This window comes from Myotis davidii, unplaced genomic scaffold (assembly GCF_000327345.1).
Source record: "Myotis davidii unplaced genomic scaffold, ASM32734v1 scaffold408, whole genome shotgun sequence".
NCBI classification, from domain to species: Eukaryota; Metazoa; Chordata; class Mammalia; order Chiroptera; family Vespertilionidae; genus Myotis; species Myotis davidii.
In genome coordinates, this window is record NW_006299389.1 from 260,618 (window position 1) to 288,142 (window position 27,525).

The 27,525-nt window shown below is 37.2% G+C and overlaps 1 protein-coding gene across 1 annotated transcript in view; it reads left to right on the forward strand.

Moving 5' to 3' along the window:
• Window positions 1–27,525, forward strand: part of UHRF2 (ubiquitin-like with PHD and ring finger domains 2, E3 ubiquitin protein ligase) — a 61,798-nt gene that overhangs the window by 602 nt on the left and 33,671 nt on the right. Inside the window, exons 2-5 of the mRNA XM_006774840.2 lie at window positions 3,121–3,136; window positions 6,208–6,441; window positions 12,486–12,745; window positions 25,985–26,203. Of these exons, the coding sequence (XP_006774903.1) occupies window positions 3,121–3,136; window positions 6,208–6,441; window positions 12,486–12,745; window positions 25,985–26,203 (729 nt within the window). The remainder of the gene's footprint in view (window positions 1–3,120; window positions 3,137–6,207; window positions 6,442–12,485; window positions 12,746–25,984; window positions 26,204–27,525) is intronic.

The window sequence follows — 27,525 nt, forward strand, 5'->3', positions numbered from 1 at the left end:
CCCGGGCCCCGCCAGCCCCGAGTGCAGGTGCGCCCGGCGGGGTCGGAAGCGAGGGCGCCTAGAACTCTGAGCCCCCGCTGCCCTTTCCAGTGGGGGCGGCAGCCGCCCAGAGCGCGTGGGTTCCTGCGCTTCCCGCGCTCAGCGGGGTCAGGGGCCCCTGGAGGGCGGGGAGAGCAGCGGGCCGTGGCGGCCATGCCACAGTGCAGGTGGGGAGGGCCGGCGGCTGGGGCTCCCGGCGGCGCTGAGCCGGCTAACGGCTCCCGAATAAGAGGGAGGGAAACTTAACCTACCGTGCACCAGAACCCTAGCTCTGCCTCGTCGGTGTGGAAGGGATTTGTAAACACTGAAGATTTGCAAGATTTCCAGAACTTTGGGTCCCCGTCCCTCGCCGCCTCCTCGAGTTGCAATCTGTCTCTCTCGGGGAAGATTAGAGACCTGGGCTGAGGGAGCTGTTGGTGGAACCCGGGGCCGGGGTTCCGCTGCCCAGTATAGGCCCAAAAGGTTATTCCCAGACAGGAAGGGAACATGAGAGACTGTTGTGCTCTTCTTGTCGCCAATCTGAATAGTCTCCTCACCTGTTTTTAACAGGCCAGCTGGAGCACAGCCCGCGGTACAGAGCGAAAGGCTGGAAGTGTTTTTGGCGGTGCACGTATCTATGGGCGTCCCTGGTCTCTTGTATGGTATGGCCGTGCACGGGCCCATTGGAGGTTTTTCCTATCCCACAAGTCTCTCTCGGTCTGTACCGGAGCCCCAGACACATCCTATTTTTCTTGTCCTTTTTTTTTTTTTTTATGTTGACCCACTGAAAAAGTTGGCATTCAACCGTTGATAGACCACAGTTTGGCTCTGATCCTGTGGTTTGAAATAAATGTAGCTCTCTTGGATTTGGTGGTAGCCGTTTTCCTACAGCCACAAAGGATTTGAAAGGAATATTTTCCTACCCTTGATATGCTTCTAAATCTGCCCAGAAATTTCAGAGTAACAAGATTACTCTCTAAGAGTGAGCCCTGAGGTTATTTTAATTTGTTTTTAAATAAATGCTGTTGCTTCTTTGCTCTGTTCTTGCAGCCAGTTTATATTGATCCTTTAGTGTTTGAGTTGTAATAAAAACGGGTGTTCAGTTTAGTTATAAACTTCGCTTTTTAAATAATTGTATAAAACACTATGTAGATTTATATTGATGTGCTGCTGGTGGCTGGTACCTTTTAGTATTTTGGTCAAAGGTGAAACGCATGAAATCAAGTCTTGTGAATTGTACTAGGAACAATAGTACATGAATGCCTGGGATGCTTTGGTGATTTCAGCACCAGTGATGGAAATGAAGCATGAGAAATGTATTCCTGGGCAAAACCCCCATGTCAGACATGCTAAAAGAGTATGCACCTGGTTGCCTTGAGGGAAAGGTAGGGTTGGGTTAAATTCAGTATTAACACAATAAATTTCCAGTAAACCAGGTACCTGGTTCCAGGTTCAGGGCAGTGTTTGGGATAAAACCTTTTGTGCTTCTTTCCCCAGGACAGTTGATAAAGTAACTTTTTTTTTTTCCCAGCTCAGTGATAAACCAGTAGGGGTAAGGAATGGACCTTTGATGCTCATTGAGTAGGAGACTGAGAAAGGAAGACACTGCTCCAGCTGTGTTTGCTTCCTTATGAGATTACAAGTTGTCATGGCAGTGATTATCATCTCCATCTTCCCGCTTTGGAGTTCACAGTGCATAGATAGGGTAGTATGTCTGTAGCAGGCAACTACTGGATTGGTGTCACAGGACTGCCCTTACCTTGTAAAATGCCTTCATACTTATTAGGAAAAGGCACTCCTTCTTCAAGAGGCTTTACTGCCATAGTGAAAAACGTTAAAAACAAGTTTACACTGTCCATGATGTAAATGGTACCCTTTCCCCTTTGTTATACCAGCTGCTTTTACCATTTGGTGCAGTGGTTCTCAACCTTGGCTGCACATTAGAATCAGCTGGGGATCTTTTTAAAATCCTGATTTCTGGGCCTCATACACTGCTTTAGTGTGTATCAGAATCACTTGTGGATATTTTATTATAGATGTTCAGCTTACCCCAGAATTGCAAGTAGTTAAATTTAACAAGATCCCACAGGAGAGACTGATGAACACCAGAGTTTGAAAATGAAAGTTGAATGATAGTCAATCTCCTATTAGTTTCTTACTATTCAAAGTATGGTCCCTGGATCAGCAGAGCCAGCCGCATTAACTTCACCTTGGGAGCCTCACACAGAAGTAGAATCTGTCTTTTAACAAGGACCCCAGGTGATCTGTATGCAAATAAAATTGAGAAGCTATTTACTCCACTTTTGAGGGTCAAAGTGGAGAATTAGCAATTCAAGGTTAAGTTCTGGTTAAAGTAGGGTAACCTCATTTGGGTATTCTCTTATGAGGGGTGGGGGTTGAGTGTGAAGCACCTTGGGGATTGGTGGGGTTTTTTTGTTGTTGTTGTTGTTGTTTTAAGAAGTTACGCCCTAGCTGGTTTGGATCAGTGGATATTGTTGGACTGCAGACTGCAAAGTCAGGGGTTCGATTCCAGTCAAGGGCACATGCTTGGGTTGCAGGCTCAATCCCCAGTGGGGGCATGTAGGAGACAGCCAAGCAATAATACTCTCTCATCGATGTTTCTCTCTCTCTCTCTCTCTCCCTCTTCCTCTCTGAAATCAATAAAAATATATTTTTTTTAAAAAGAAGTTGCATTGGTGCTTCTCTAAATCTAGTGAGAATCCAGAGCTTTTCCTACTTTGAAAAAAATCTCTTTTCATTCTTTCACCTGTACCGCTTAGAGATAACCATAGAGTAGATGGTAGATAAGAGCTATGAACCAAAACTGAAGAAAAACTGAGTAGTTGCCTTTTGCCCATGGACTTTTTTTAAAAATATATTTTATTGATTTTTTACAGAGAGGAAGGGAGAGAGATAGTTAGAAATATCGATGAGAGAGAAACATCGATTAGCTGCCTCCTGCACATCTCCTACTGGGGATGTGCCCAAAACCCAAGTACATGCCCTTGACTGGAATCGAACCCAGGACCTTTTAGTCCACAGGCCGACGCTCTATCCACTGAGCCAAACCGGTTTCGGCTGCCCGTGGACTTTTTATACAAACTACAAAGTAAAAAATGTTTGTCTATTTAAAGGTTGTGTTTGTGTGTTATCTGTTGTATATATTATAAGTGAAAGGTACATGAAACATTGATGTTTCTGTCTCTCTATCCCTCTTCCTCTCTGAAATCAATAAAAAATATATATTTTTTTTTAAAAAGAGTGCAGTCTGGCAAAACAAAATTCTAGGACCATTCCTGCCTCTCTAGCATTATAAATGTTGGGCCTCTGTCTTCTAGGCAGGCAGTTCTCAAACATTTTCTGCTGAGACATTGATGGACTTAGAGTTACGTGCCTGAAATTCATAGGTGTTTGTAATTTCTAAGTGACCCAACCCCCTTCCCACTCAGAGTATAGTTTAAGTGACAGGTAACTTTTAGTCTGCACTGTTAAATTTAGGAGAACTTAAGTACTTTTCCAGTAACAAATCATTCCCACATTTTTTTACAACTCTTAACAGTGGCTTAGCTATGTGGAACTTGATGTGAAATAGATAATAACTTTTAGGAAAACTGGAAAGATAGCTATGAATTAGGGAAAGGAGTGGATAATATGGGTCAAAGTGGCTCTCATAGTAAGCATACATAATTGGAAAGATGGTTACATGTTAATGTGAGCTTAACTTCTAGGGCCTCATGCCTTGAATATGCTTAGTGCTTCACTCTGACATTCACTCAGGCATTACTTTTCCTTTCAAACCAAGTACCCTTTGAAGCAGCTTGTATTTACTGACTTGGTAGAAACTAGTGAAAGGGGTTGAGTATATAAGAATACCCTCAATGTCCCTCTGACTCTTGTGCCTCAAATTTCAGTGGGAAAAAATGTTTATGGAAACACGTTGGATTTCCAATTATTATACCACCATAACAGCTCATCATTTTAGGGAATGCCCTACCAGTTAACTTGCACATTCTGTGCTATTGGAGAGGTGTTTTTGTTTTCTATTTTAAACACTTCCATTTTTTAAAATAATTATCATAATATGCAACAGTTGTATGTTCAATTAAATTGTGTGTTTTTCAGCTGTTCCAGAATTATTGCGTTCTGTTTTCTTTGGGGGGTGGGGGGATCTTGGAGAAGTGTCAAAATGAAGGTGTGAATGTATGGTTTTTCCTACCTCTCGTTTTTAACCCAGGAGTTCAGGATTAGAGGGAGTTCTTGTTTGTCTTTTAATAAGGTAAACAATATTAACTTTGCCATCCCTATAAGGGAATATCTGCTTACTGGCTTTTGGAAGACTCCTTTCACTTATTTGGAATAAGTATATTAACTAACCCGTGAGATAGTGTCTTAATTTAATTTCCCCACTGGGAATTTTACGAATTTCTTGATCCCTTGTTCTACTTAAGAATTGTGAACACCTGTAATGTGCAGGATTGTGTTTCTGGACCACTTGAATTACAATTACTTAATCTAATACATTACTAAGTTTATCATTCAAGGGCAGACTTTTGTTCTTCAGTTGACTTCTTAAACATGGTCTTACGGTGATAGAGTTGTAGATGGTGATAGGTAATTGTGTAAAAGAAGGGGAAATGAACAATTAAATGGTTGATGTGCCTAGGGAAATGATAGTTCTAATCTTGAAGGAGTTTAGTTTTATTGTATCATAGTGAAATGGCCAGCGAATTTTACAAAGAAACAAATGGAGACTTAGTTTCCTAGGGCTTCTGTAACATAGTACCAAAACCTAAAACCACAGAAATTTTTGTGTCAGGGTTCTGGAGGCTATCCTTTTGAAATCAAGATGTCCCATCAGTAGGACCCTTCACTCTGATAGCTCTAGGGAAGAATCGTCCTTGCTTCCTTTAGCTATTAGTGTTTGCTAGCAATCTTTGATGTTCTTTGGCTTGTAGTAACACTCCAGTCATGGTTGTTTCCTCCCTGTGTGCCTTTCTATCCAAGTTTCAACTTTGTATCTACTTTTTTAAATCCTCACCAAGAGGATATGTTTTTATTGATTTGAGGGAGAGGAAGACAGAGACACTCATCAATGTGAGAAAGAAACATTGATCGGTTGCCCTCCAAACATGCCCCGACCCGACCCGTGATCAAATTGAAACATGGATATATGTCCTGACCAGGAATGGAACCCACCACCTTTTGATGTGTGGGACGACGCTCCAACCAACTGAGCCACACCAGGAAGGGCCAAATTTCAACTTTTTGTAAGAATACCAATCACAATGGATTGGGACCCACCTCTATGACCTAGTTTTAACTTGATTACTTCTGTAAAGACCGTGTTGCCAAGTGTCACATTCTGATATAGATGGTATTAGGATATCAAATATTTGGATTGACACAATTCAATGTATTATAGAGACCTTGCGAAAATATGGGTAAGTTGCAGGATAATTTATTCAACCTGAAAGATTTTTCATGATGTAACTTACAAGCTTGAGAAATGGATGGGCCCTGGCCAGTGTGGTTTAGTTGATTGGAGTGTCATCCCTTGCAAGTTTCCATTCCCTGACAGAGTACACACCCAAGTTGGTGGTGGTCCATTCGGGTGCATGTGGAACATAACCAGTCAGTTTTTCTCTCAAAGAAAAAAAAGAAATGGATGGAATTAGAGAACTTTAGGCAAGTGGAATAGCATGAGCAAGAACTGTAATCCTGCTTGAAGTGTTTTTTCCTGCTTGATTTAAAAAAAATTTAATCTTCAGAAAGATGAAATGGTTACTTTAATGTCTTTATGAACACAAGGTCATAAAAAAGTCACTTTCATAAAACTTTTTTCTTTCAGTGGATTCAGGCACTGTTCATTGAAATAAAATTTGGTGAGAAATCTAGATTTTTTTTCTTCTTAGGTGATGTGGTCACAACAGCAATGATGTGTTGTTTTTTATTTCAGTGGCTATCAGTGTACCCTATAGCTAATATGAAATAATTCTTAATTTATTGAAGTCCTGAGAAGATATTGACATCAGAGGCCATAAAGTAATAGATGAATAGATTCAGGATCACTAGAATACAATGCTGTGCATTTTGTTTTAATAATTTGGCTAGGACCTTTGGGTACCTAAAGATATAGAAAAATCAAGTTTTGAGAGAAGCATTTTAATCTTTTCTATCTTTTGTTTCTAGTTGGAAGATGGATATACTTTATTTGACTATGATGTTGGACTGAATGATATAATTCAGCTACTAGCTCGCCCAGATTCTGATCTTCCTAGCACATCTAAACAGAGTGATGTTAAGGCCAAACCCTGTTCTGATAATCCACCTAAAGTGAAGAAAGCACCAAGAGTGAGATCTTCCAGTCAGCCACCTACATCAGCTCGTGATTTTCTTATTGATCCTGGCATTGGACTGTATAAGGTATGTTGTATTCAGAATTCTTGTTAGTTGTACCCTGGCTATTGTGACTCAGAGGTTGCCCGTTTGATTCCAGGTCAGGGCACATGCCTAGATTTCAGGCTCAATTCCTGGTGCGGGGGGCGGGGGGGGGCGGGGTGCTGGAGGCACCAGATCGAAGTTTTACTCTCACATTGATGTTTCTCTAAAAATCAATGTTAAAAACTTTTTAGCCTGACCAGCATGGCTCAGTGGTTGAGTGTTGACCTACGAATCAGGAGGTCATGGTTTGATTCCTGGTCAGGGCACATGCCAGGGTTGCTGGCTCAATCCCCAGTGTGGGGCATGCAGGAGGCAGCCGATCAATGATTCTCTCTTATCATTGATGTTTCTGTCTCTTTCTCCCTCTCTCTTCTTCCCTGAAATCAATAAAAAGTGTGGGGTTTTGAAAAAATTTTTTTACTAAAATAAAATAAGTTAAAAAAAAGGTTTTAAAAATTCTTGTTAGTCTATTCTCTTCAGGATGTTGTGAATATGTACATTGATTACCATTTGAAAGTAAAGATTGGGCTGTTAATACTTTTTACAGTCTTTTAAAAATGTAAAATATATAGGTAGAATTTAAAGCATAATAAAGCAAATACCTGTGTAATTCCACCAAGGTTAAGAAAGAAGTAGAATGATGCCAATTCCTTTTTAAAGCCTCTTATATGTCCTTACCAATAACACATTTCCCTCTCAGAACAAGGTAAACTACTTATTTTGACTTTTATGATCATTTTCTTGTTTTTCTATAGTGTTAATGTATATATCTCTAAACAATGTTTTCTTTTGCCAGTATTTGGATTTTATATAATGGAATTCTACTTTTTCTCAACTTTGAGAGATTCTGCATAAAGCTTTATTTACTTATTTAAATATTTTTATTGATTTCAGAGAGGAAGGGATAAGGAGAGAGATAGACACATCAATGATATTTTTCACTTCTATATTATTTCATTTTATTAACATGTCATAATATATGTGTCTACCTGTGATTATTAGCCATTTGAACTGTTTCCACTTTTAGTTTTTTTAAACAGTTCTGCTGTAAACCTATTTGTATTTTGGTGTGAATGCTCAAGAATTTCTCTAGGAATTTTTATCTAGAAATAGAAGTGCTGGTTGTTCACTCACAGGATACTGCCAAACTGCTCTCTACTGTATTCCATTGGTCTGTTTGCCTATCTCTCCCTGTGCCCACACTGTTCTAAGTACTATAATGTTGTTTTGATATCTCCCTTTTCTCCATCTCCAAATTTAATTCCTTTTCAAAGGTGTCTTGGTTTTTGGCTTTAACATTTGCATGTAAAATTTTAGAATTAGCTTGTCAAAATTACAGAAAAATAATAATGGAGGGATTTTGATGGAGATTGTATATAGATCAACTTGGAATTGACATCTTTTCAATAGGCCTTCTTTCATGAATTGATAGATGTCTCCATTAATCTAGGTCGTTGACATCTTAATTAGTTTTCTCTTTACATATCTTGTTTTGATTTCTAGTAGTTTCTTGATGCTATTATAAACGGTTATCTTTTAAAATTGTGATTTATTTGTTAATATATAGAAATGCAATTTATTTATTGACCTTTGCAATTAGCGACTTTTTCAAATTCTGTTCTAATAAGTTTTGTAGAAATAATTGGTTGACAGTTTTGTTTCATCCTATCATTATAGCTCCTTTCTTAATTCTTACCAGTTGAGATAAATTGGGACTGAGACTCATTTATTTATTTTCAGAGCATTTTCAAGGTTAAACATTAAAAATTGGACCCTGGCTGGTTTGGCTCAGTAGATTGAGCATCAACCTGTGGACTGAAGGGTCCCGGGTTCGATTCCAGTTGAGGGCACATGCCCGGGTTTCCAGTTTGATCCCCAGTAGGGGCGTCCAGGAGTCAGCCAGTCAATGATTCTCTCTCATCATTGATGTTTCTATCTCTCTCCCTCTTCCTTCCTCTTTGAGAGCACTAAAGATGTATATTTTTAAAAAATTTTAAATTAAAAATTGGTAGATGAAGTGAAATATCTAAAAGTACCTGGCCAGGGTGGCTACATCGATGAATTGCTTTAAGCCTATAAAGAATAGATACCTATAATATTACCTAAATTGACCCACAACATAAAGAAATTGGAGGCTTTTATATATATATATAAAAAATAATAATAACTTTTTTAAAATCCTCACCTGAGGATATTTTTTCCTTTTTTTGTTTTGTTTTGTTTTTGTTTTTAAGAGAGAGTGGAAGGTATGGAGGAGGATGGGTGGCAGAGAGAGAGAAAGAGAAGCATTAACGTGAGAGAGACACATCTATTGGTTGCCTCACACATGATCCCTGATCAGGGCCCGGGGCTCAAACCTGCAACCTTACAACTGAGATATTGAACCAATGACCCTTTGGTCTCAGGGCTGAAGCTCTAACCACAGAAGCATACCAGCCAAGGCAAAACATGACAAAAAGCATACCAATATTATTAACATATTCATATAAAGCTTAAGCTATATTTAGCAAATAAAACTGTGACTGTATATGCCGGAAGCTGGTCCATCCTTGCTGCTTGACACAGTCACTTCAGGGAAGAAACATCTGCACAGCATATGCTTCAAGGGACCTGGCGTATATGGCATACTCTTCCTAATCTTTGCTCACCTTCTTGGTGCTATGTGTTTTAACCAAGGTCACCTCTCTGAGAAAGGTTGTTTCCCCAGGTAGGGATTTTTCCATGAAGCTAAGGAGGGAATAAAATCCCTTAACTAAATGCCATACGGGTAATTAATCACTTTAACTACGAACAATCACCCTTAAACTACATAATCTTTACTCCCTGGAATGGAGATAAGAAACGCCCTAACCTTTGAAATAGAAATTGATAGGATTAAAATCAACTGGTATAAATGCAGATGTAACAAGACAATAAAAGACAGAACCTGGCGACAGAACCTGGCTGGAGAACCTAGACAGAACTTGACTGGAGATCCTGGCTAGAGATCCTGGCTAGGCTGCTGATCAACTGAATGGTGTTTCCGTGTCATTCCTTCCTCGCCGACTCCGTCCACACCTTGGGGAACCCCTGGACCTGCTGGGGCTGGAACCCAACATATATATTAAAAGAATATAGTACCTTGGTCATGTATACTTTGTCATGAAACGGAATAGTTTATTATTAGAAAGTGTTTGGGGTTTTTTAAAATATATTTTTATTGATTTCTGAGAGGAAGGGAGAGGGGGAGAGAGATAGACACATTAATTCTTCCAGTGGTATTAGTCTCTCTCTGTTGTCATTTACCTCCATTAAAACTAAAGTCCATCGGTACACTTGAGACACTGTTCCCAATCCCCACATATTTCTCTTTGCCATCTTGTCTGCTTTTTCATTGCTCTCTTCTGGCTATAATTACTTTTTAGTTTTTAGGTTTTTTATAGGCTTTACATTTTATTTTTACATTTTTATTTTAGAGATAGAAAGGGGAAGAGAAACATCAATTTGTTGTTTCAATTATTTCGTTTTCATGGATTGATTCTTATTTATGCCCTGACCATTTATCAAACCCATAAGCTTGTTGCATAGGGATGACGTTCTAACCAACGCAGCTATCTGGCCAGGGCAATAGACTTAACACTTTAGAACAATTCTAGGTTCACAGCAAAATTTAGTGGAAAATACAGAGATTTCTCATATACCCCCTGCCAAAACACATGAATAGCCTTCCTCATTATCAAATCCCCTACCTGAGTAGTACATTTGCTAGAATTGACGTACCTACGTTGATATATCATCACCCTCAGTCCATAGTTTACATTAGGGTTGACTTCTTGGTGGTGTACATGTAGTGGCTTTGGACTTTTTCAGTTCTTGATTTCAACTGGATTACTAAGAAAGTTATGATTAACATGAAAACAGAGGATACTGCCAAGGAAACAAGTATTCTCTTCTGAACCGTCTTCAAAACACAGATTTTACAAAAGAGTTTTAACCTTTTTCTTACAGGCATTATGACCCATTCAAATTTGGCCTAAGAATGTCTATGTAATGTTCAGAAACTTCTGAATTTAAAAGCCTTTTTTCCATATAGTTTATATGCATATCATGAGTGGGTAATTATACTTTCTAGGAGAATTTGTAGTTCTTGTTTCTAGTTATAAATCTAGGGTTACTCAAAGAATGCCTTACCTTAATGTGTGATGTTTAAGCAATGACAGTATTTTTAGATTGACATAGATTTCTGTTAACTCTAATTGTATTTCCAAATACTACGTTATCCAGACACTAGATCTGCATGCTAGTTTCTTATTTTTCATATGCAAATTAAGTATTTCATTTGTACCTCATACTCTTCCATAGTAAGGTTTATATTGCTAAGTGTATTTTTGCTGTGACTGTTTTTGTATCAACTATATGCTCCATTCTCTTCTAGAATAGTAATTGTGTAGTGTGATATGAAACCCTTACATTTTGATTTGCTCTGAAAGAGTAGTAGCTTCAGTTTATTCTCTCAAGTATTATAGATTGATTATTTTTTGTTTTATCTATTTTTTGTTTTGCCTGTAAGAAATTAAATTCTACCAAGCCAGTTTGGCTCAGTGGATAGAGCCTTGGCCCTTGGACTGAAGGATCTTGGGTTTGATTCCGGTCAAGGGCTCATACCTTGAGATCCCCTGTGTGTGGGAGGAACCAATTGATGTGTGTTTCTCTCTGTTTCTCCCCCTCCCTTCCACTCTCTCTAACAAATCAATGGAAAAATATCCTCAGGTACAAATTAATAAAAGAAAAATTCTTTACACTTGTCAGTGGCTATTATGGAAGAAAAAGACCCTGTGTCCATTTAATGCATGAGTTAATTTATGCAGTGTGTACCATGCTCCATCTCTGATCTTGTTGTATCTAGCCTGGTTGGCCTTTAGATCTTTTCCTTTTCTCCTAAACTCTTCATTCTTATGATACATTGAACCTTAAGTTTTTCAAGATGTTTCATTGCTGCCATGTTACTACATACAGTGTCTTTGGTCAAATGTGGTACTTCTGGTAGTGATAGTTAATTTTTTGTTTTGTCTGTATTCTCTCTACCTTCTATATTAACTGGGTGGTTTGAAACCTTTTTATTTTTTTAATATCTTATTTCTTAGTTCATCAATTAACCTTTAAAGTTCTTGTTTACCCATCTTGTCATTTCATGGCAAAAACATAAGCTTCAAGGTCAAGATGTCTTCAAATTATAGCTTTATATTTCATTAGCTTTCAGTGGAGCAAGTTAACTTTGTTTCCTTATCTTGTAAAATCGGAAGTCTTAGTTGTTAGAATTGGACAAGCCTAAATAAAGGAGCCTTGCATAATGTCTGGCATATGGGTATTTAACTTTTAGCATATACTGCCTCTTACTCCTGCCCCAAATGTCAGAATTCTTTTGGATACCCTAAAAGTGGTCAGGTTAAAGGGATGTCTTTTGGTTTTTTTCTGCTGAAAGGGCCTTGACCTTTAGACCAATTTCCTCAGATTTTTTAGGAGAGTGAGTTTGTTTGTTTGTTTGTTTTTAGTAACCAGCTTTCACATTGTAACTCAACTTCTGGTATACTGTTTTTCCTTTTATTACATTGCACAGTTAATTCTGGATCATCCACTAGACTTGACTATATCTGTCTTGCATCATATAGCTCTGTTCATTTTATTTCTGGTTTTTGAGGTCATAATGCATTTGCTAGTGAGTTACTAACTGGTAGAACTTACCTATTTTGTATAAATGGGTTCACTAAATTCTTCCCTTTGTACATGTGCACAATTTCTTCATTTTTGAGTATGAAATACTTTCAACAATAAAATTTTTTAAAAAGGAAAGTTAATTTTTATACTAGTAAATATTGGACTTTTAGAGTATATAAAAAGAATAGTTTTGATCTAATCTTTGAAATTACTTTAAGCCCGAGTAACTACAAATATAACCGTGATAACTATGAAAATAACCTAAGTTATACTAAGGTTTTTAAAGCAGTAGATGAAATTACACTTCATTAATTAATTTTAAACTTTTTTAGGTAAATGAATTGGTGGATGTCAGAGATGTCAACTTGGGTTCCTGGTTTGAAGCACGTATACATAGTATTACTAGAGCTTCTGATGAACATTCTCGTGGCAAAACTCCCCTGAAGAATGGCAGTTCTTGTAAAAGGACTAATGGAAATGTAAATCATAATTCCAAAGAGAGCACAAATAAATTGGACAATGTACCCTCTACGTCTAATTCAGACTCAGTTGCTGCTGATGAAGATGTTATTTATCGTATCGAGTATGATGAGTAAGTGCTCATGCTATTGAGGACTTCATTAATGTTTTGTTTATAGAAGCAAAGCCTTCCATTTCAAGATTGTTTTCAAATAATAGTCTTTTTGAAGAAATCATTTAGGGGTCTGTTCAGTCTATTACTGTTTGTTTGTTTGTTTGTTTAATATTTATAATAAGGGCTCCTTAATGCTCAGTTATCTCTGGCTCCTAAGTGGTTTGTTGTTTTTGGTAGCCTAATACCTGGCTTAATTTAGTATGTTTATTCCTCTATAAGGCTTTTTTATATATATTTTAATATTTTAGATAGTATATAAAACATAATGTAATAGCTGTTAGAATGAGGTTCAAATATATATTTTTTATTGATTTCAGAGAGGAAAGGAGAGGGAGAGAGAGATAGAAACACCAATGATGAGAGAGAATCATTGATCGGCTGTCTCCTGCATGCCCCCACTGGGGATCAAGCCTGCAACCCAGACATATGCCCTTGACCAGAATCAAACCCAGGACCCTTCAATCTGCAGGCCAACGCTCTGTCCACTGAGCCAAACCAGCTAGGACTTGATTTTTTTTTTTTAAACAGCTTGCTATTGAGATAGTTCACATACAATTTATCCGTTTAAAGAATGCAGTTTGTTGGTTTTAAGTGTATTCACAGGATTGTGCATTGCCACAAACGAATTTTGGAACATTTTTATCGCCTCCACCTCCCCAAACCTCATACCCAGCAGTAACTCCCCAATAAAATGTTTATATAAAGACAGTATTAAGAACTTAACTTTTCTGCCAAAACCGGTTTGGCTCAGTGGATAGAGCATCGGCCTGCGGACTGAAGGGTCTCAGGTTCGATTCCGGTCAAGGGCATGTGCCTGAGTTGCGGGCACATCCCCAGTGGGAGATGTGCAGGAGGCGGCTGATCAATGTTTCTCTCTCATCGATGTTTCTAACTCACTCTCTCCCTTCCTCTCTGTAAAAAAATCAATAAAATATATTTTTTAAAAAAAAGAACTTAACTTTTCTAACACTGAATTATTTTTGTTATTTTCAAAATCCTACTATAAAAGTTACTGTTCTGAAGGATTTAGTATTTATTCAACACACTAAATGAACCTACATTCTCATTCAAGTGATACTTAACATGTTTGCCTATATTATGCTACCAAATCCTTATTGAGTGTAAGTGTTCAAGATCCTAACGTGGTTGTGATTTTTCCTACCACAAAAATGTCTTAAAAGACTTAGGTGTTAACAGATTTTCAGGATGGGTGAGAAGGTGTTAAAAGGGATCTCTTTAATCTTTACTTTCCTAATACTTCTGACATGGTTGTGGCTAACTTGAAAACATAGCTTATTTCAAATGAGCTATCATCCTGCTCTCTACCATAGTAGGTGGTAATAGAACCAACAACCAGAATAATATTAAGATCTGAGATTGGCCAAGACTGACAATATTGGTAAATCGAGGCTGGAATAATTTGTGTTCTTAGTACTCAGTCCCTGGGTTCCTGAATGCCATAGCAAAGAGGCAAGAAACTACAGAGGTGGGGCCTTTAGCTATCTGTGTATCTGCTGTCAACAAGTAGAGTTCTTGATTTGCTTTGAGTTTTATTTCTTGAGGTATAAAAGAAATAACTAGGAAAACAACTATCTGGGACCTGATTCTGGTCAATAAAGAAATTATTGTTAGGCATAAAGTATTGTACAGATGGCACAGTGTAGAAATAGAGTAAGAAGCTTTAAACATTGCATGAACCAAGGGTTATCAAATTTTTAGTTTCAGGGGCTCTTAACTATGGAGTAAGACATTCCAAGGTGTAGGCCTGAGTTTGGTATAATACTAGCTCAAATCACAGTACCTTAGTATTTATTTGGCTTTTTATTTTATTTTATTTTATTTTTTTGTAATGAAAGAAATTTGTCTTGATTGGAATGAATGTTTGGCCCATTTTTATCAAGCATTTTCTACTAAAGAGCAATATGGGGGAAAGGGATTGATAGTGACAGTTTAAATATAGTAAATACGTTTTATTAAAGGCTGAAGATGATATGTAACACCTGACAACTATGAGTGTTCATCCTTATTTTCGTACATGTCTAGTTGTCTTGTTGATTTTTCCATTTTGTTTCCATTTAGAGAAAAATACTAGAATTAAGTCTATTTCTAAAAGAAATTATATTTCATTCACGCTAAATGATGTGTGTGACTTTAAATGAGGGGCCATTTCTCAATGTCTTTATCTATACTAACTTTGCATAGAAAGCAATGTCCATAATGTGTTTATGGGGAATTTATCTATTATGGTATGTTGGTATATTCTCAGATGGGTTCGGGGGGGGGATACTTCATAATAGATGCATATTTGTTCTGAGCTTAGTCCTGGTTTTCCTGTTAAATTAGGCTCTTAAATACAGCAGTCATTCTAGGATAAGCTTTCTGCATTTGACATATTGTTGAACAAGATCTCAAAATCATCTCTGATACTTTCTTGCTTTTAAGGATTCAAGATGTAGCTTTATTTGGTCTTACAGTCCAGTCCAGTTAAAAAAGGTGAATTTGAGAAAACTATTCTTGTTAGTGATTTGCTTTAATTGCTTTATTGAATTTAGAGATCTTGATGTATAAATTTTAGCTCATTTCTGTGAAGAGGAGTAAACTAGAAAACATCTAATAGTCTGATAAGGAAGTATGTATTTAAAGAAGAAAAATGCTTGTGAAAGTTTACTTATATCTTAAGTATGAATAACTATTGTCTGTAGCTAAGCAGAGCTGACATCTTTAAACATCAGAACAAGAGTCCCCAAAAATTCTGAGCAATGTCAGAATAATTTCTAGGTTTTGGTGGGGGGAAAATCAAGAACAAGCCAAAGTGTCTTGATCTCCAGTATGAGGACCTAGAAGGAGAGCTTTAGTTCCAGAACCCTGCTGCAGTGACCAGTCTGCCCCATTGCTTCTTGGTTGCTACTAACATTTACCCCAAACTGAGAATATTCCTCTAACTTTCTGTGACTTGCAGAATTCTGAAAGGATGATAATCAAAAGGAGGACGGAAGAAGTTAGACAGGTCTGTGGCCTTAACCATTGCTCTTCTGTTGTGTTATAAAGATCACATAGTGCTTAGAAAAATGACTTTACAGATACAAGTTGATTTTTACCTTTTCAAATATATACATTATCCCTTTACATTGGTCTTTCTCAAAAAGATGGCCATCAACACTGCAGATTCACCCAGGTAAGTTATATAAAATGCAGATTGCTGAGGGACACCAGGCATCCCTACTCCCTGCATTGGGTGGGTCTGTGGTAGGTTCCTTGAACCTGCTTTTCAAACAGGTACCTCAGGGGCCTATTAAATACACAGAGCAGTGGTTCTCCTACAGGCTTTATATAGTTCAGGCATTTGAATTTGGTTTGAGTTCTAGGTCTTTGGTTTATTGGTAATTTTTTTGTTTAGGTTGAGCTCTTTCAGCTTTAATTTTCTCATCTGTAAATATGTGACTTAGGTTCGTTATTTCCTAATAACCTTGAAAAGTACCCAGTAATAATAGTTTTCGTTTGTTTATTTCTTTCTTTGATTTTCACTTATTTATTAATAAAGCCAGGATATTTTGGTATTTTTAAATAATATGGATTTATCTTTGGCATGGGTATCTTTTAACCTAAGTATGTTGTTTCCATTATTCTTAATATAGTTATCCAACATTGTTAGCATTCTACAAATGAGATTTATTTTTATGTAATATATAAAGTGCTACTGTAAGCAGTTTTAAGTAAGTTACTCTTAATTATCTGTGAGTAAGTTTGACATTTAAGGCATGAAACTCAGTAATGCTATCTATTAGAATAAGAAATGCTTTCTTTTGCATGTGGTATGACATTAAAGATTTGCTAAACTAGAACATGCCTCCAGATGAATGGTGTCCTTATTATAGCATATTAATATCAGGAAACCGTGTTTTAGGAGGAAATTTCAGTTCTACTACTTTGCTTAGTACAGTTTGAGTTTTCTAAAAGTATTTGTTGCTTTAAAGTCACCTAAGGAAATGTAGTTTTACCATTTTATAATAAACCTATTTTTTAAATTGTGCATAATCAGTTGCCCTAAAACATCATTCCCCAGACTTCACTCAATGATTATTTTGTTTATCAATTTATTTTATACCTATATTAGAATAATGCCTTGACTTCAGATTCTGAGAACACAAGGTCATGTACGAGAGAATGAAGAACCCTACTTTCATTCTTCTATAGGTACAGGGTTCGCCCTCAGCTCAGTGTAGGTAAAGTTGGCCTTGATACATTCCTACCTCTCTGTGTTTCAGGCCTTTGGGATATCTTGAGCCCTGTTTCAGAAGTTGTTCAAGCTTTCAACACTTCCCAGAATATTTCATACAGTCTCTTGTACAGTTATTCTCAGTGCAAATGCTGGAAAAAATCAGTTGCATGAACTAATTTGTACTGGTTATCTTCAACCACACGTTAGAACTTGTGGGAGGTGATGGTAATGCTGTGTTGGGAACTGCCTATATTACTTAAAGAAAAAAGACTTGCTTGCTACTGTAAGAAGCAGTTGAGCTGATTACAGGTTTTTCATTTTTAAGAGTACCACAACATAATATTTAAAAAGTCTTTTTGTTACTAGCTCTGCATAGAATTCTGTGTTCCCATAGATGTGGAACTGTCTAGATTAGTGGTCGGCAAACTCATTAGTCAACAGAGCCAAGTATCAACAGTACAACGATTGAAATTTCTTTGAGAGCCAAATTTTTTAAACTTAAACTATATAGGTAAGTACATTGTTATTAACTTAATTAGGGTACTCCTAAGGCTTAGGAAGAGCCACACTCAAGGGGTCAAAGAGCCGCATGTGGTTCGCGAGCCGCAGTTTGCCGACCACTGGTCTAGATCAAGACTTCTCAAAGGAAGAATAGGAGACACAGCATAATCAAGGAGATCTTTTTGAAATACAGTAGTCATAGTTTATTACAGTGATGGCGAACCTTTTGAGCTCGGCGTGTCAGCATTTTGAAAAACCCTAACTTAACTCTGGTGCCGTGTCACATACAGAAATTTTTTGATATTTGCAACCATAGTAAAACAAAGACTTTTATTTTTGATATTTATTTTATATATTTAAATGCCACTTAATAAAGAAAAATCAACCAAAAAAATGAGTTCGCGTGTCACCTCTGACATGCGTGTCATAGGTTCGCCATCACTGGTTTATTATATTCGATTAAGAGCTTTAGTTATATAAAAGCAGACTTTTCTGTTTATGAGTTGTGTGTTTTCAAGTATTTGTAGGCCTTGGTACACTGCAAATGCTAAAGTTTGAGCACACCTGCTCCTTAATGAAAACTTGCTATTTTACAGTATACTGTGATAGAAATATGCACACCCAGCATTTAGAGTACCCAGAGCTCAGAATACAGGTAGAAGAGATACTTCTGTATTCCTGAAGAATATGATACCAAAGATAGAGAAGTAGGAAATAATGGGGTTACCTAAGGGTGATTAGTATGACTGGAGAATAGGAGGTATACGGTGAGTAGTAAATGAAACTCAAGATTAAAAAGAACTTCCAGTTATTAGTAAACTTGACAGATTAAGATGCATGTTTGTCTCCACTCCTTAAACTGTCCTAGAAGATAGTAAAAGAATAAATGGGTAAATCCCCAAGGACAATAAATAGGATAGAAATAAAAGACACAGAAGAGAAAACAGCAACATTTTGGAAGGTAAGCTAATGGATAAATGATACCTAACTTAGCAGGTCAAGAGAAAGCTGAAACCTAAGGATGTGAAGCCAACAACAAGCAAGTAAATTGGCATTGAAGAGTCTTTGGGAGGCTCAGGCCTTGGACTCACCAGGTACCTTGGAGGTAGGCATACAAAATAAAGCTAAGAACAAGAGGATTGGTTAATTTATACGAAAGAGCATTTTAACCACTCTTCATCCCCACTCAAGTTGAGGGGCAAAAACAACAGGAAGATGTATTTAGGAAGTAGGATTCAATACAGGAAATGTTGAAAGGAGGTCCTACCATGACATCTGTGGTCTAGTCCTACAGCAAGCTTCCAGATTATGATAGGACAGAGGTCTTTAAAATGTTTTGAAGCCCAAAAGATGAGTAGAGTATCAGAAATGTCTGAATGTAGAGGAGTTTTAAAACTGGCAGAATGGAAAATTAATGATGGGTACACAAGAAAACGGCAAGTTGCAACTAAAAAAAACAGTTAAGCATCAACAGAAAACAAATCAGTGGAAGAAAGGACATGTAAAGCACATTTCATTATTTAGTTATGTATAATATTTAGTCAACATGTAAAAACTTTTATTAAAAATATTGGTTTTTATCAATATTATACAAACCAACTTAGTTTGTATAATGTTAAGAGCAAGAAAAAGTTTTTCAATGTAGGAGTATGTGTCTAGAGCCAAATGATCAGAATTTTGAATCATCTCTCTTCTTCTTAAACAACTTATTTCACTTCTGTACCTCATGTGTAAAATAGGGATAGAATAGCACCTACCTCTATCCTAAGAATTGTTAACATATATGAACACTTGGAGCAGGGTCTTGTGTTAGTAACTATGAGTAAGGAAGATGGATGCAAGTGAACTGTACATGAGGGATGGGTAGAATAACAGTTGAAAGTTAAAAAGTATAAGTGTGTTACTTAAAAATATAGAGGTAAATAAAAGAGCTTAAGAATTAAAAATGGTTGCATCTGGAGAACAGGAATCGAGTGTATGGGCTGGGACAGAAGGCTGCCTATCTTATTCTAAGCCTTGAGTGTTAACTCTTTAAATGTTATATACATATAGGGGAAAACTGCAAAAAGTAGAAAGTGCCTTTTGTTTGGATTTTAACTTGAGCCTCAAAGCATTTTGTTTTTATTGTAGAATTCTTTAAACTTAGGTAGAGGTTGAGAGAACAGTATAATGAACCCATCACTCAGCTTCAACCATTGTGAACTCCTGGCCATCTATATACTAGCATTTCCAAGCACCACTGGATTACTTTGAAGCAAGTCCTAAACCAGTGGTGGCGAACCTATGACATGCGTGTCAGAGATGACACGCGAACTCATTTTTTTGGTTGACTTTTCTTTGTTAAATGGCATTTAAATATATAAAATAAAAATCAAAAATATAAATCTTTGTTTTACTATGGTTGCAATATCAAAATTTTTCTATATGTGACAAGGCACCAGAGTTAAGTTAGGGTTTTTCAAAATGCTGACACTCCAAGCTCAAAAGGTTTGCCATCACTGTCTCGAACCTTACATCATTTCAACCAGACATGGCCTTATGTATGGCTTTAGTACCTATAGTGGGCGCACTGCTCAAAACTCCATAGAAAGAACTTGCTGACCAGCTACAAGGAATGAATGCAGTCAGTTTATAACTTTTAGCCACAGTGATCAAGGTCACACTCTTCCAGACATCCTCGGACATCCTCTAGCGAGTGACTAAGCATGGCAGCAGTTCTAGGGCGTGGCAGTTTCTACCCAATGTGGAATTGTTTGGTCCGTCTCTGGACCAAAGTTAACCATTGGGCCGGCCAAGAGTTTGTCAGGCATTCATGCTTTTCAAAGCCCAACCTCTTTCTTTCAAACTGACAGACCATCATGATAAGGGCTTTTGCTACCGAGTCCTGTTCTTGCTAATTTTTGTAGGTTCATTTTTATTTTGACATCTTAGAGCAGCCGTGGGCAAACTACAGCCTGCGGGCCGGATCCAGCCAGTTTGAAATGAATAAAACAAAACAAAAATAAGACCGAACCCTTTTATGTAATGATGTTTACTTTGAATTTATATTAGTTCACACAAACACTCCATACATGCTTTTGTTCCGGCCCTCCGGTCCAGTTTAAGAGCCCATTGTGGCCCTCAAGTCAAAAAGTTTGCCCACCCCTGTCTTAGAGCATTCAACTGACAAAATAGCTAAAAGCATTCTTTTTAAAGTATGTAGAAAAGAGCTAACATATTAGACTTGAGACTCCTATTTTTTAAAAGGCCTGTGTGCAGTTGACCTTTGGTGTGTGGGAGCTTTACTTTTAGGTGAGGATTTTCTGAAAAATCCTTGATAAAAATGGTTCACCGTGCCTAAACTGTTTGTGTGAACAATATGGTTTATGCCAAACATCTGCTTCTGGCAGTCTGGAATTTTGGTATGTGCTGGGCCTACATGACTAGCCCCTTAAAAATATTGGGAATTCTTTTTGTTTTGTTTTTTTAATATTTTTAAATTGATTTCAGAGACCGGGGGGGAGGGGGGGGGAGCGCGAAAGAAAGAAAGAAAGAGAAACATCAATGATAGAGAATCATTGATCAGCTGCCTCCTACACCCCCCTACTGGGGACCGAGCCCGCAACCCAAGCATGTGCCCTTGACCAGAATCGAACCTGGAAGGGACCCGTCAACCCACAGGCCAACCTCTATCCACTTAGCCAAACCAGCTAGGGTGGGAATTCTTTACTGTACATCCCTGGTAGATAGTATTTCACATGGGTTATCACTTGTTGCTGGACAAATTAAGCACGTTAGTGTGACTCCACTGGGAGAGAAGTCTTTGAGTTTGTGCCTGGTTTCCTCTGTACAACACCCCATGTGCCTTTTTCCTTTGCTGATTTTGCTTTTTATCCTGTCTCTGTAGTAAATCATAGACCTGGGAACAGACAATCTGCTATCTTGTGAGAATGAATCCTGTGAGTTCCCTTAGCACAGTAGTCGGCAAACTGCAGCTCGCAAGCCACATGCGGCTCTTGGGCCCCTTAAGTGTGGCCACGAAGTTTCAATCGGACTGTATGTGCACGCCTGCACGTGGTATTTTGTGGAAGAGCCACACTCAAGGGGCCGCAGTTTGCCGACCACTGCCCTAGCAAATCAGTGAGCCTGAGGATGGACTTGGGAACCCTAACACGTTAAAAGAAATCTTACAAGAAATTTATGAATCCTTAATATCAAATAAACAGTCAACGTTCAGACTTACTTAATTGTATTTTTAAAAAATATACTTACACTAGGGGCCTTGTGCACGAATTCGCGCATGGGTAATCCCTCAGCCTGGCCAGCAATTGAGGCCTGTTGGGGGACCGGCTGGCACGGGGAGGGGCCGCAGGAGGTATGCTATGGGTGTGCACTGACTATCAGGGGGCATCTCCTGAATTGAGCGTCTGCCCCCTGTTGGTCAGTGCGTGTCATAACGACTGGTCGAATGGTCGTTCGGTCTTAATGGTTGCTTAAGCATATATATATGTATGTATGTATTGTTAAAGATCAAAATAAGATCTGCCCATTTCATTTAATTGAGTGGTTAAGTCTCAACCTATAGATTACCCCCCTTTTATTCAGTTTTCTCATTGCCTGGACTTTGCTGATTATATTATTTTTGTAATGGTGTTTAACATGTTCCTCTATTAATGTTAGTTTCCTGAAAGCTTATACTTAATTCTAGAGGTTTGATGGGTTTAAATTATATTATTTGATAAGGTTAGTTGAGAGATGGTGTTTACTTATTGTATGTCATTGGGAGGCACATAATACCTGCTTTTCTTCTCTTTTGTGGTAAGATTTTGGGTGGTGTCAGCCTGATCCACAATGGCTTTAGCAGTCATAAATCTTTACCTAAATCCATTGTTTCCTTAAGTGTTGCAAAAATGGTGATACCTTCTTTCCTTCATTTATTAGCTGTTATTCTTTCATAAAGAACTTACCTCAACCAGTTGGTTCATATAGGAAAGTAGGATAAATGAATGATTCTTTAACTTTTTCAGTGTTCAGAATGAGTAAGTTTCCTAGCACTCTCCAGAGATTGGCCAGTGAGATTTTTACTTGTAAGTTTCATGAACTAATGGATTTGTTTTCATCTAACTCAGTTTTGTGTGTGTGTGTGTGTGCCCAAATTGTCCCATCTCTAGGTTGTGAGAGCTCCTTCATGTTGAACCTGACATAATAGTTGATTTAGAAAATGTTTTTATTGACTTGAGAGAGAGAGGAGAAGAAAGGGGAAGAGAAAGAGAAACATCATTGCGAGAGAGAAACATCTTAATCCCTTCACCATTTTCACCCCATCCCAAAACCCACTTCCCCTATGACAGTTGTCAGTCTGTTCTCTATCTATAAGTCTGTTTCTACTTTGTTAGTTTATTGTTCATTAGGTTCCACATGAATAAAGTTGTAAGGTACTTGTCTTTCTCTGACTGGCTTATTTCATTTAGCATAATGTTTTCCAGGCCCATCCATGCTGTCACAATGGGTAAGATTTTCTTCTTTTTTATGTCTGAGTAGTATTCCATTGTGTAAATGTACCACAGCTTTTTTATCCGCTCATGTACTATTGATGGACACTGGGCTTGTTTCGTTTTGCTTTTGATTTTTGGGGATTTCTCACATTTTGTTGATTGTTTTATAATTATGTGAAACATTACATGGTTCTATAAGTAAATCTCTAAAACAAAATAAATACATTAGGAGAAACTGTGTCCCCCCTGGTTCCTCCTATAATTATATATATATATATATATATTTCACATTTATTTGTATTTCCCCTCACATTCATTAGGGGGAAAGTAGCACATATAAACACTGTTTGCATCTTGCTTTCTTTGAGTTAATATAGCTCTCCATATATATCATTCCATAGCAGGTATTCTTTTTTTTTTTTTTTTTTAAATAAGGGGATATGCCCGCAACCAAGGCACATGCCCTTGAGCGGAATCGAACCCGGGACCCCTCAGTCCGCAGGCCGACGCTCTATCCACTGAGCCAAGCCGGTCTCGGCATGGTATTCTTTTTTATAGGAGCATAATACTCCATTATATAATTGTATCTGTTATTTTAAGTGGTTTTTCTGTTGTGGACATTAGAGTGTTTCTAATTACATTATAGACAGTACAGCTATAAATAGCCTTGTGTATGTTTCTTTTCATAAGGATTTCTGTTTATATTTGGGATGGATTCCTAAAAGTGGAATTCCTGGGTTAAGAGGTAAATATATAGACAGATTTTCTGGCTTTGCCCAAATTCCCCTCTACAATGGGACAGTACCACTTTGTATTCCCATCAGTAATGTATGAGAATACCTGTTTTTCCATAGCCTATGAACATATATTGTTATCAAACTTCATAAAATATTTTAAGTGGATCTATGTTTTAGAATCTTTGGCAAAAGTGTGGTATGGACTATAAGGTGTGATCCTAATAACAGAGCTATGTTGAGACTTAAGAGATTTAGAGAAATGCAGGTCTTCACTAAGTGGGTATAGTTTCATTAAAGAAGTGTTGAAGGTATTGCATAAGGAGGACTAGTAACTAAATGGAAACATTATGAGAAATTGGGGATAACTCCCAAGTTTTGGGAGTATGAAAGATTTCCTCTAGAGAAGACTGAGTATTGGCAGATTATGGGATATGGGAATTCTATCTTGGATAACTTTGATTTCAGGTGCTTCTGAGATGTGTGTTAGAAATGGAGTTGGATATATGAATCTGAAGAGGAAATTTTGGGATAGACTAGAGCTTTTGAGTCATCCCTTTATATAGTAAGATATGTGTAGATGAAGATACCCGGAAAAAGAATAATAGTAATATTTGAGCACTTAGATGTTGTCTTAAGAGTAGTTTATATTCCCCTTCCATGTTTATTTTTTACATAGCAATTGACATAATATCTCTTTTACTAGAATTATAAAAATACACTTCATTTTTATGACATTATCCACAGGCTTACTATATACATAGAGCGTATATATACATATACTGTACAATATAATTCTGTTCTGAAATAGTAATTTAGTTCCAGGGCAAATGTAGCTTAAATTCTTTAAAATATGAAATGATTTCTTTTACCTTATCTTCTATAAACATTTTGTATACAATTTTAAAACTTTGTTCAAGTTCTCTACTTTGTTCAAAATATTTCTGTTCCTGGTGTCTAATTTTGGCAAACTTAGACAAATAAATGGAGGGGTTTTTTTTGCCATTAAAGTATGCTTTTTTAGTGTATTAAACATCAGTAATGATAATATGATGTCAATATAATTTTCATGTTACAGCTGAAAAAAGAGTCCGATCTAAAAAAGGAGTTTTCTACCTTATATGGCCTTAAAAATATTAAGGCAGGAACCAAATTCACAGCCATATGAGTACAGTTATTACCATTAGGTACATTTTACATATGAGATTGAGCCACAGAGATGTTTTAATAACTGTCCCAAGGATATAGAGCGGCAAGAAGCTAAAGTGGGAATTTAAACACAGACAGGCTGAAAGTAAAACATTTTGAGTGATGATAATGGTTTCAAAACCTTGCCATATAAGTTGAAGTAAATTCATTTAAAATGTTTTTATTTAAGAGAGAAGATTGAGGGTAGCAGGTACATTTGACAGGTATTAGGTTTGTCATGGAGAGAGTGTATAGATTTTTTGGTGTAACTTAGGCATACAATGGATGTGTTCCAAAGCTTATCTTTGGTTCAGTATCAAGCATCTTCTCTTTTTAGGGTTAAAACTGACACCTCATCACTTACTGTCTGAGCAAAGGTTGCATGGTTATTTGGAAGGCTTGTGGTGGAGGCAATTATGGCACTGAGAGGGTAAAATGGGCCCCTTGCAAACGCTGAGATTTTTCCCCCAATTAACTAAAATGTGAAATGACTGGCTAATTAGCTAAAGAGTCCACCCGGGCTTAGTATTAATTTATTCTAAATGAATTAGATATATTGTGAGAGTTCTAGGCCTGCATAGTACTTGTTGTTTTAGAGCAACCAAACTTCAGTGCTAGAGCTGCTTCTAAATTCAAACCTACTTATATTTTGAACTTGAGGCCCAGTGCATGAAATTCATGCACTTGTTGGGGATCCCTCAGCCAGGATGTCCGACTGCCATGGAAATGAACTGGATTCATGTTCTTATTATATCTAAAACAAATGGCAGAACTGGAACTCGTTCCAAATTCAGGAGGAGGTCAGCATCTACTGTTAAAGTAATTCCTAAACTTGGGTTAAGAAAAGGTGGAGAAAGAAGAACTTGTGTGTTGTTCAACTATCCCCAAGTTAGCAAAGAATGTCTCACTAAGATTTTAGCAAGAATTATTTATTCTGGTAGTTAATATAATGAATAAATATCATTTACTTTAAGTACCATTAAGAATAATATGATTAGGTTTTTCTATAGGTTGCATATAATTTTAGTCTTCTTTGGCAGTTATCATAAGCACTGCTCTGTGATTCTTCCTCTCTTCTCAGATATCCGGAAAGTGGTATTGTAAAAGTAAATCTGAAGGATCTTCGACCACGCGCTAGAACCATTTTGAAATGGAATGAACTGAATATCGGTGATGTGGTAATGGTTAATTACAATGCAGAAATTCCTAGTAATAGAGGACATTGGTTTGATGCAGAAATTACTGAATTGAAGAAAATTTCAAGGACCAAAAAAGAACTTCATGCAACTGTTTTTTTGGGGTAAGACTCTCTTCACTCTTCTAGCATTGCTGCCTTTGGTTCCACTGTAAAATTAAGACCTGCCTCCTTTATGTATTGCTTATGCTTAATATCTAAAAATTAGGAATGTAATTTTTAGATATTAAGCACAAGTTTCCTTTTTTTTAAATGGGGGCATCTATGAAAGATGGAAATTTACTTACTAAAGGATACTTTTAAAAATAAGTTCTTGAAAATTTTTTATTAAGAATGACCCTTAAATCTCTATAGCTACTTTATGGTTGGAGATATTATTTTAAAGCACCTTAGAAATAACTGAGTGTTTTATTAGAGAAATCCTTGCACATCTCACAGATTTTTTTAATAGATTAAATCAAATAATATACAAGAATATTTCAATAGCCATGGTTGCCATGAGGATCTATGATATAATAGCTGTGACTGTCTACCTAATCAGCTGTCTGCTGTATTTGTAAAACTATCTGAAATTTTTCTTTATGTAGTAATTTCTTCAGCTTACAGAATCTGACAAGCTTAACAAAGATAATTCAAAAGGTAAAAATGTCACCAAAACACCAAATTACTCCAAGGTATTTTCATCATAAATTCTTGAAGAAATACTTTTCGTTTTTTAATATATTTTATTGATTTTTTTACAGAGAGGAAGGGAGAGGGACAGAGAATTAAAAACATCGACGAGAGAGAAACATCAATCAGCTGCCTCCTGCACACCTCCCACTGGGGAGACGCCCACAACCAAGGTACATGCCCTTGACCAGAATCAAACCCGGGACCCTTCGGTCCGCAGGCTGACGCTCCATCCACTGAGCCAAACCGGTCAGGGCTTGAAGAAATACTTTTAGATGTTCCCCTCAAGTGATACAGTACCCTGCATTGTTTCACAGCTACCTTTTCACACTTCAGGAAAATATTATCACCATCTTTCTTAGTCCATGTCTTCTGAATAGAGTTTATTGGATGAATGGTTACTAATTTACTTTAAAAAAAAGTTTGCTAAACTGTTTTCAATTCTTTATTATAAATAATGTTTAAGTAAACAAACTTGTAAATGCATATTTATGCATTTCTTTATTTAGAATGAGTACTTAAAAGTACATTTGCTGTATTAGGCACTGGAGATTTTAGGATAACCCCGACAGTTTTCTTTTAAATAAGGGAACCAACTAAACCAGTGGTTGCCAACTGGTGTTCCACAGACCACGGTGGTCTGTGAAGTCTGAAACGTTGGCAACCACTGAGCTAAACTATTCTTATCAAGTTCTGGTAAATGGATTATTATGATATACTAGAGGCCCAGTGCACAAAAATTTGTGCACTAGCAG